Source organism: Chiloscyllium plagiosum, unplaced genomic scaffold (assembly GCF_037043375.1).
Source record: "Chiloscyllium plagiosum isolate Xiang-an unplaced genomic scaffold, Cpla_swu_hap1 HiC_scaffold_20, whole genome shotgun sequence".
In the NCBI taxonomy this organism is placed as follows: domain Eukaryota; kingdom Metazoa; phylum Chordata; class Chondrichthyes; order Orectolobiformes; family Hemiscylliidae; genus Chiloscyllium; species Chiloscyllium plagiosum.
This window is the reverse complement of record NW_028270158.1, coordinates 43457797-43469001: the sequence shown is the minus strand read 5'-3', so window position 1 is coordinate 43469001 and position 11205 is coordinate 43457797. Positions and strand designations below refer to the sequence as shown.

General features: G+C 41.3%; 1 protein-coding gene across 4 annotated transcripts in view; it reads left to right on the top strand.

The window, feature by feature from the left end:
• amdhd2 (amidohydrolase domain containing 2) overlaps positions 1-10143 on the top strand; it is a 23032-nt gene extending 12889 nt beyond the window's left edge. For all 4 annotated transcript variants that reach the window (XM_087997886.1, XM_043711445.2, XM_043711446.2 and 1 more), the window contains one exon: positions 2642-10143. In XM_087997886.1, coding sequence (XP_087854012.1) covers positions 2642-2751 — 110 coding nt within the window. In that variant the 3' untranslated portion in view covers positions 2752-10143. The remainder of the gene's footprint in view (positions 1-2641) is intronic.
• Positions 10144-11205: the final 1062 nt, after the last annotated feature.

Here is an 11205-nt window from a genome sequence, read left to right as displayed (position 1 = left end):
TAACCTTCACAAATCTTAATCACAATATTGTACTAAAGTTTAATTACAAACTGGACTTGTGTGATAAACTGCACCAGTTAATCCACAATGAAAGTTTCACATTTGGGGAAGATTATTCCAGTGTCAATGGGGAATACTCCATTTTAGTGGCAACTCTCTAATTCCTCTTCCCATGAGCTGCTATCTGACCTATCCCTCTTTTGGGATTTTCTCACTCGCCTCTGTCCTCAGTCAGTGCTGACTGAACAGTTCAGTCAGGATGCTATCAAATGTAAGATCAGTCTTCAGACTCCACAGACCCTATGGGTGATTAACTATTGTATCATGGACTAACCTTAACAGATGATGTGATATATACAGTCCATTTTAAGTTATCCACAACACACTCGGTAGAGATGAAAAAAAACTGTGGAGTGGGAGCAAGGAGCAAGCAACATCTAAAGTTGGAGTTGAATTTAAAAATCCTTAAATGTGAGCCATTGAGGGAAATGGGATTTCTTTTCCTCTAGACTCAACTAAATGATGAGAGAGAGGTTTTAAAGAACTGCAGTACCATGCTGCATTCACTCAGAAGGCATTATTACACAAGTGTTTTGCCGTTTAATCAGAAATCTTAATTGAAGTGCTTGTCTGAATGTGACAGTGTTTGGATATGTTTTCTTCAGAAACAATTCTGTGCTCTTTGTTCATAGCTGTTTAAATAATCTGCAAGGACCTAGAAGTCACTTATGCTATGATTCCAATCTGTGAAACAGATCTTCCCAGTTTCTAATGAGTTTGACCGAAAAGAATTTGAATTTTTTGCACCTCCATTGTGAATGAGTGTACTTCACAAATTATAAAAGCAGTGTTTGCCAGCTCCCTCTGATACATTCGCCTCAAAATCTTTACTTCCCTTTAGGACTACTCCAAACTGCCTCACTAATAATCTGTGGCATATACTATTCAAAACACTGTTAAAACTCCTGTCTTAATGATGGTTGATGAATTGATACATAAGACATTAAATGAGAAGAGACCATTCTATCTATAATTTGCTCTTTCATGCACTGCACCCTATTTCTTTAATCACCTGAAATAATGTTCTGTGGTGTCTGCCTCTCCGCCCCCAAAAAACTCAATTGCAGATAATCTATTTGACCATACCACGTACATTGTTTCTCTTTGCTTTCACCATTTGATCTGTCTGTACTCAATACTGCATCGTAGCAAACATACTGCAGTAACTCGAGATTCTTTTGACATCACCTTCCATATACACATACTCTACCACCTAGAAGGACAAGGGCAGCAGATACATAACAACGCTACCAGCTGCAAGTTCCCCTCCAAGCCATACATCTTTTTGACTTGGAAATATATGACCATTTATTTTCTGTTGCTGGGCCAAAATCTTGGAACTTGCTCTTTAACAATGTTAGTGTGCCTGCACCCCAGTGGCTACAGCAGTTTAGTGGCAACTCACCATCACTTTCTCCAGGGTAATAATTGCTAGTTGAACCAGTCCACATCCCACAAGCAAATAAAAAAAATATATATATAATTTACATAATCTTAATCAAATCAGATATTCATAAACCCTGGATCAGATAGTAGCATTTCAACTGAAAGAAGATCATGGGTTCAAATTCCAAACCAGGATTTGAACTCAAAGGTTACATTCCCAACTGAGGGAGTGCTGTATTATTTGAGATACTATCTTCTGGCATGTGTACACGCAGAGGTGGATATGGAAGACCCACAAACACTATTTCAGAGAATGGCTGTGGATTTCTGCTTTGTGTCCTGGCTCATTTAGATTCCCCAACTGCCATCATAAAAATAGATCATATTGCTATTTGGAGGAGTTTCCCATCTGCAAATTGACTGCTACATTTCATGTATTACAATAGTGACCCTTAAATAGCCATGAAATGCCTTGGAACATTCACGGATTATGAAGGACACTACAGAAATGCAAAACCTTCTTTTCAAGTGGAATAAAAGGTTCTGTTACATCTAGAGAAGAGAATGGGTGGGAAAAGAGAATGGGTGGGCCTTGGTATAAAGTCTCATCCATCAAAAGATGGCAACTCAATTGTGCAGTATTCCTTAAATACTAAACCTCTGATAGTCAAGTACTCCATTGGCACTGCCCCTCTGACGGTGCGGCGCTCCCTCGGCACTGCCCCTCTGACGGTGCGGCGCTCCCTCGGCACTGCCCCTCTGACGGTGCGGCGCTCCCTCGGTGCTGACCTGGTGCTCCCTACTATGGTCCCTCTGACGGTGCGGCGCTCCTTCGGTGCTGACCTGGTGCTCCCTACTATGGTCCCTCTCACGGTGCGGCGCTCCCTCGGTGCTGACCTGGTGCTCCCTACTATGGTCCCTCTGACGGTGCGGCGCTCCTTCGGTGCTGACCTGGTGCTCCCTACTATGGTCCCTCTGACGGTGCGGCACTCCTTCACTACTGTCCCTCTGACAGTGCGGTGCGCTATCAACACACCATAGGATTGTGCACTGGGTTTTGTTGATATCTCTTGGGTGAGATTAGAACCCATGACCCTTTGATTGTGATCTCAAAGTGCTGAGCCACAGCCAGAACTGGCAAGTTGAATGAATTGAATCTGATCATTTGCTTTCATCTTTTATCCTTTTATTGTAGACCTGGTGCTGATGGATAAGGAGCTAAATGTCAAAGCAACGTACATCGCAGGAGAATGGGTGTGGAAACACTGTAAGGTTGCAAATGAGTTGGAAATGGGCAGTGAATAACATGTCGGCCCAATATGAGCAAGTGACATCTGAGACTGAGTGATCATTTCTGGCTGGCTGGATGAATAGAACATTGAACTCGTATACACTGGACACCAGGTTCACACTGCCCACAGGCACATTCACCATTCTCAACCTCTAAGGTTTTCACCCATCTGTGCATTTACCTCAACTGTGCTAAATTTTCAGCATAAAGTACCTGCCTCTGTTGATACTGACTTCTCACTTGTGTCCCTCACGATATTGGTAAAGTTCATCTGACTTTGTACTGGAAGCAGATACCACCTTGAATTATGTCAAGGCAGGGTCTAGATTCTAGATTTTAACTTGAGCATTTTCTGCCACAATGGGAGGCAAAGGTATTGCTAGGGGAGAGAATGGAACTGAGTGATGCTTTTGTAGTAACTCAACACCTGACCATACGCAACCATTTACTTCCAGTAAAGGTGGTGTCCCTGAATGAAGACACAAAATGGCTGAGATCAGAGTATTCTCAATATCAACTATTACGTTGATTCGATCATCATGTTCCCATCTACATAAGATGGTGCACATACAGCAAATTAAATGTGTTGTGGATGGGGGTAGCAGCTCATGGTGCACTTGTGCTGGAGGTTGAAGAGGCCAGCTGAGAGAAAGCTGGGGGTGTGGTAGTTCTTCCACAAGGGCTAGATTTGAAGCAGCTGTTAGGTGTCATTGTGGATTGTTGATTTTAGTGTGACAGTTATTGTTCACATCGCTGTGATCACTGATCTCTATAGCAGTGTATGAGTAATGTCGCTGTATCTCTGTCTCAAATAATGTCCTGCAACTGTGGAACTTAATGTTTCAAACCTTTGTAACACTTGCAAGCATCTTTGAAGTGGAATATTGTGGGTGTCTAACTGATCATCTGCCTCCAGCCACCTTAGCAAACAGAATATCCTCAAGTGTCCATCCGTCTTCCATCTTCTAAGCCTGCCTGAGCATGGGAAGTTGCTTCTGCTCAATGAGTGCCAATACACCAGGGAGAGTTGCCTTTGAGAGGACCATGACATATGTGTTTTGTCCTTTGTTGCCAGTGCATCTTGGCATCCAATGAAGACGGAAGTTGTTGAGCCTCCCCTCTCAACAGCTGGAAGTCATTCATATTTCACAGTTGTACGAGACACTGAGAACACAGGCCTCATTAACCAGCTCCTGATAGTAACTCGTGAGAGTTTTGAGAGTTGGCTGATGGCAGTAGCTGCTTGCCTTATGTATACAACAAGTTCAGCATAAAGAGACAGATTATCTGCCACTGTGGATCCAGTGGGACAGAATTTGCTAACCACTTTCAGCAAGATATCGTAACACCCTGTCCCATAACCATGGTTTTCTTGATGCTTACTGGAGGGAGAATAAGTTTCAGGCATGGAAGAAATAATTTAGATGATTCTTTCGAACTGTTTCCACGTCTGCACCTTGTGCAGTGTCTCCAGTGTAGAGGACCCCTTTGGACAGCTTCAGCATGAAGACTGGAGTGAAATCAGGCTCTGGTCCACGCCCTGCTTTAGTTGTTTTATTTTACCCTTGCTCCTGACCTTTGCCCTCTCTACAAATGTGGAAGGAGTTTACCTGCAAACTAGGTCAGAAGGCATGCTTTACAATCCACCAAGAAACACAGCCTGTCTTGATCGAAGAACATTGATGTTCAACCTGTCACAGCTCAGCAATGTGTTTAGCTGGAGGATCAGGCCTGAGATCTACACCCTGCAGTTTAGATGAGGACTTTAATCCGAAAGTTCTTCATGGTTAACCAGCTGACTGAGCTCCCAGCCAAGGGCTGGATTTTCTCACAATGGAGAAAAATAATGAGCTTATCTGCTAAGACCCTCATCACATACCTTCGGTACCTGCATACTTAACTATTCCAGTTCTCGCGTGGTTAACCTCCCATTTTCCACCTTCCAGATTGAAGATCATCTAGAGTTTTACCCACATCAGTTCCTGGTCCATCTCGATGTTACAAGTCTCACCTTCTTTTGAAACTTCTTCAAGGACTACACTCTGCCCCTACATTCAATCTCTCAAATCAAAGGCATCTGATTGTCAGTTGAACAGACTCAAGTATCAAAACCAGTTAAAGTAAACCAGAGCTACCATCAGATAAGCTGCAGGAAACTGAAGATCAGAGCCTCTGTTATTTACCAGCTGGGTTGAGAAGTGTCTGGCAAGGCATTAGAGTCAGAGTAATACAGTATGGAAACAGGCACCTCAGCCCAAACTGGTGCACACTCAGCCAGTTCCAATTGCCCACATTTAGGCCATATCCCTCTAAACCCTTTCCATCCATATAACCTATCCAAATGTTTTTAAAATGTTATTATCGTACCTGCCTCAACCACTTTCTCTGGTAGCCCATTCCATATATACACCGCTCTAAATGTGAAGTAGTTAGCCCTCAGGTCCTTCTTAAATCTTTCCCCTCTCACCGTAAACCTATGCCCTCTAGTTTTCAATTTCCTATCCCTGGGGAAAAAGGCTATATGCATTCATCCTATCTGTGCCCCTCATGATTTTATACACCAGTGTTCATCCCTCATTCTCCTACATTCCAAGGAATGAAGTCCTATCCTGGCCAATCTTTCCCTATAACTCAGGCCTACTAGGCCTGGCAACATCCTCTTAAATCATCTTTGCACTCTTTCAGTTTAACTGTGTCTTTCCTTTAATGGAGTGACCAAAACTGTCCACAATACTCCAAATGCAGCCTCACCAATGACTTAGGCAACTGTAACTTATTGACCCAACTCATTTACTCAATGCCTCGACCAATGAAGGCCAGCATGCTAAATGCCACCTTCACCACCCTGCCCATCTATGACACTGCTTTCAAAGAACTATGTACTTGTACTCATAGGTCCCTCTGTTCCACAACACTCCTCAGGACCTTACCATTTACTGTATAATTTCTACCTTTGACTTCCCAACGTGCAACACCTCACACTTGTCTGTACTGAATTGCATTTGCCAATCCTCAGCCCATCTGATTCCACATCTGATCAAGATCCCTCTGTAATTTTTGATAACCTTCCTCGCTATCAATGATACCTCCTAATTTGCATCTGCAAACTTACTACTCATGCCTTGTACATTCACATTCAGATCATTTAGGTAAATAACAAAAGTCCCAGCACCGACCCCTGAGGCACACCCCTGTGACAGGCCTCTCGCCCAAGAAATGACATTCAACCATCACCCTCTGCTTCCTACCATTGAGGCAATCTCAAATCCAATTAGCTAGCTGTCCCTGGATCCCATGTGACCCTAACCTTCATGACTAGCCTTTCGTATGGGACCTTGCTAAAGTCCATACAAACAACATCCACTGCCCTACCCTTATCTATCCTCTTGGTTATCTTTTCGAAAAACTCCACAAAAGATTTGTCAGGCATGAATTCCTACACAAAATTCCATGCTGACTATCCCTAATCAGACCTTACTTATCCAAGTGTTGGTTGATCCTGTCCCTCAGTATTATCTCCAACTTTGTATCACTCATGTCTGTCTCACTGGTTTGTAGTTACCAGGCTTGTCTTTGCTAAAATGAAACATTAGCCACCGTCCAGTCTTCTGGAACTTCACCAATGGCTAAAGCTGAGGCAAAAACCTTTGCCCGGATCCCTGCTATTTCTCCCCAGCCTCCCACTTTGTCGAAGGATGGAGTTAATCAGGCCTACGGGATTTATCCAACTTAATGTGCTTTAAGGCTACAAACACCTTTTTGGTAATATGTATGTGGCCCAAAACATCCCCATTTGTTTCCCTTAGCATCCATGATTCTCTCCTCTGTAATCACTGAGGAGAAATATTTGTTAAAAATCCTCCCCATCTCCTATGGCTCTACACCTAGACAGCCATGTTGATCCTTAAGGAGACCTATTCTCTTCCTAGCCACCCTATTATTCTTAATATAGCTATAGAATCTCTTGCGATTATCTTTAACCTTTTCTGCCAGATCCATTTCAATACCGTCTTTTTGATCTTCTGATTTCCCTCTTAAGTATGCTCCTACACTTTTTATAGTCATCTAGGGATCACTTGAACCTGAAAGGTTAAACCCAAAGTATGCATTCTTTTTCCTGACCAGAGCCTCAATATCCCTCATCAGCCAGGGATCCTAAATCTGCCAGCTTTTCCCTTCACCCTAACAGGGGCATATTAGCCTTGGACTCTTGATATTACACTTTTAGAAGCCTCCCATTTTCCAGTCATTCCTTTTCCTTCAAACAGACTCACCCAATTGACCTCTGTTAGATCCTGCCTAATGGCCCCAAAATTGGTCCTGCTCCAGTTGAGCACCACAACCTGTGGACCTGTCCTATCTTTGTTCATAATTATGTTAATACTAAGAGAGTTATGGTCACTGGACCCAAAGTGCTCTCCAACTGACACTTCAGTCACTTACCTGAACTCGTTTCCTGAGAGGAGGTCCAGTGTTGCGCCCTCCCGAGTAGGGCCCTTTACATATTGATTTAGGAAACCTTCTTGGACACATTTGACAAATTCCACCCTGTCCGGGCCTTTTACACTCTGGGTGGCACAGTCAGTTGAGGGGAAATTAAAATCTCCAGCAAATACAGGTATCTGCAATCTCTCTACACATTTGCTCCTCTAGAACCCATGGCTATTTGAGAGTCTATAATACAGTCCTAACAAAGTGACTATCCCCTTCTTGTTTCTAAGTTCTAACCAAATGGCCTCATTTGATGACCCCTTTAGAATATCCTCTCTGAGCACTGTTATGTCCTGCCTTATCAAAAGGGCAACTCCTCCTCGCGCACTTCTCCTTCTGTCACGCCTGTAGCTTCTGTACCCTGGAATATTGAGCTGCCAGTCCTGCTCTTCTCTCAGCCATGTTTCAGTTATAGCTAAAATATCCCAGTCAGAGCCAATCCATGCTCTGACCTCATCTGCCTGACCATTCAGGCCTCTGTACATTGAAATAATTGAACTTTAAACTAGAGGTCTTTTCCCTCCCTTTACTGTGCCCCTAGCTATCCTGAATAGTAAACTTGCTCTCAATGGCTAATGTACTTTCCCCTGACTTCTTGATGGCCTTTATTATTATTATTATGATGATGTATTATTATTCAAAATTACTTGTATCTGGTCAGAGACTAGCTATGAATGCTGTCCGGTAGGGGTTGGTCAGTCAGTCAACCAATAAGCATCCTGAAGGGATCAATATGATTGGGGTACCACAGGATTTACTTGGGACAATTCCTCTTTCCTAAGCTCTCGGCCGCTGTCAAGTTTCAGATTTCCAACAACTTGACCGCTCCTCAAATCCCACTGTCCTGTCTGGCATCCAGCAGGTGTCAGTCTCTACCTGTGGCTTTCTCTGAAATACAGGAAAAGAATCACAAAAGGCAACCATATTTCCAGCAACCCTATCAACATTCCTTTTAATTAAATAAATTTTCAATCAATGGTTTGCAGCTTGTGATGTTATTTCACCAATTTTGCCCTTGCCAGCTCTAGCACATTTTTTTTGTGAACTAATTTAATTTTGCAAATTGATTTTTTTTCTCTGTGCTTTTGCTACACTGGTTTTTGGCTGGCATGATATAGACCAGGATGAGAAGGTTCAATGCTACAAAATAAATGCACTGCTGCTGACTGCCTACACGAGGTCCAGCCCCAACTGATCCTGATTCACTGAGAGATTAAATACTGCAAGGGTATTTTCCTAGTAAGTTGAAGCAGTTCTGTTTTTAGCAGCTGAGCTTAAACACCAGCCTTTGTCTCCTTTTGAGATGCACCTTTTTTTTAAAAAAAAAACAACTACCTCCATGACCAAACGTTTGGTCTGGTGCACAATATTGCCTCCTTTTCGCTTTGTTAGTTTTTATCTGATTAGCCTGTTTGAACATCTTATACATTAAAGGTGCTATACAAACACCAAATTGATATTGCTGTGTCTGTGATATTGATTCCATTGCAAAATTGTGGCTAAAGTACAACAAATAGTAAAGGCTGTGTTATACACAAGCGTTAATATATTATAGGTATATAATTATGCATGTACACTGCAGTAAAAATGCATTGCAACTGGTGTCTTTTTTTAAAAAACAAACCATTTGATTCTTGTTTTAATCCACATTTTGATTACTGTTTTTTCCCAAAGGCATTATAAGCAGCTGCCAATGTACATAAACTTCATTTGATTGTGTTTGATAACATTTCAGGATGTAGTTAAAATAATTACATAAACTTCAGGCAACAATTAGCTTCTAACTGACCTTAGACTGCTGTGAAGGAGAAAGTGAGGACAGCATATACTGGAGATCAGAGTCAAAAAGTGTGGCGCTAGAAAATCACAGCAGGTCAGGCAGCACCCAAGGAGCAAGAGAATCAACAACCGATGAAATAGATCGGCAGGACCGCTCTGTGAAGTGCATTGGAAGCAAGGTTACCCTTCAGAGGACAGCAATCTAATTGCTGGTTCCCAAAATTGTTCTGGGAAATCCAGTGACACGAGGGAAACTAACTGAGGAACATGGTTTTATTTAACTAGTTTTCATAAAACAATTGAAAAGCACAAGTGACCAATTACATTGCAAGACTATTGGTAATGATTAAAATGTGTAATTTCACAAGTTAGGACAGTGCAGTGACATAATGTAGGGTGAACACATTTGTTATAGGTGTGTTGAAGTAAGCAATTGAAAGGAATAAACCAGCTTAACATGAGAGGAAAGATTACAAGCTAGTTATGAAGCAAAGGTTTATGAAATGTCTGAATAGAATTTGAGAATGGCAGGTGACAAAACTGAAGCAAAACAGGAGTCAGAGCACAGCTGCCAGTGTGTGTAATATGGATTGATTCATTTCCCTCCATGTCTCTTAACATATAACTTCTGATAAAATAGAGACATTACTTGAAGAAATGTTTTTTCTTAAATGAATTGGAGGGCAGCATCAGAAAGAGATAATCAGCTCTAGTTAACAGATTCTTATTGTCATTTGAAAGTCAATGTAAGAGTCTTGCTTTGCGGAACAGTTAAGCTGCAAAATGCTGTTAAAGTTGTCCATCTGGCTCTGGTAGTGATTGTATTGGTCTTGGATGTGACCTATTTTTAAATGATTGTGCATTTAATTTATTAATATTACATATAACTTATATCATTTCGCAAATAATATTGACCTGATTGTCTCAAGTTTCATAAGCAATAGCATTTTTCGGGTAACGCTGCTCTACTGTTTAGACAGGGGAACAAAAATCAGAATTAGATATAAATCCTTTGTTCCCTCAAGTCTGTCCATCAATATACTCTAGATATCAATAACCTGACACAGTTTAACAATGGAATGTACCTAATGTCCTGTATTAAAGCAAAGCACACAATTAAAAATTTTGCAAAAATCTTACACGTACCATGTTTACGATCACAAACGAACTGTTTTATGTAGACATCTCTGAAGATCAAGCCAGAACAGGTGATCAGCCCATTGTTGATCAATTGACCTCCCTTAGCTACATATTTTGAGAGACAAGCTTTTTCAAACTGTCTCCGTAAAAAGCTGTATAATCAAATCTTGTTACTATCCAGTGTCGAGCAAATGAGCAGTTTGACAACTGGCAAATATCATAAGCAAGTCATGTTTTCCGTGCCAGTTTGATCAATTAACCCATTTAAGCTTCCTTGAGTCTCCTTGGAAAAATGCTTATTTCTTTAATGAGCTTTGACATAAAACTTTAAGCATGCACTCACTATTCACCACTTAAATGTGACTCGATCAACCAAATGATATTTACACAGCACAATTCTGTGAAAATCATAAACTCAGCTGAAAAATATTCTGCATTAACTGATTTGTTGTGTGTTTAAATAGAACTTCAGCTTACCACTGTTAGTGTTACAGTTCATCCCATTACTGTTGAGTTCAACACGATGTAAAGAAACAGACATTTGTTCAGCCAACACTAACACATTAAAATGTGAATTTTCTAATCATTATCATTATCAAGTCTTATGTTTCTCCTTATCATTTCACACAACTTAATTTCATTTCAACTAACCCAATAAATTTTAGGTTAATATCTATGCCAACTCGTCCTGATATATAAAAGATCTACAATGAAGAATTTAGCAAGTGTTAAAAAGCAGCAAGCAGTATAAAATTGAGTTGAAAAAAAGTCACATGAGCAAGTCAGTATGGATATTAGAAATCTGAAATAACAGAAATTGCCAGCAGACCTGGAAAGAGAAAGAGAGGACAGTATTAATTGAGGTGAGGTCCATTTGTCCTGCTGGCCAGAAGGTCAGCAAGAAGCCTGTTACCTTTTTTAGGGAATGGCCCATCACACTCAAATGGGCAATGGCAGGCCTTGACCTGGAGAAAGGTCCTGGGTGGGGGTAATTAGAAGTCCCATCCATTGAGAGATTCCAACCAGTCAGAGGTCAGCAGGTCCAACGAATGGCAGCA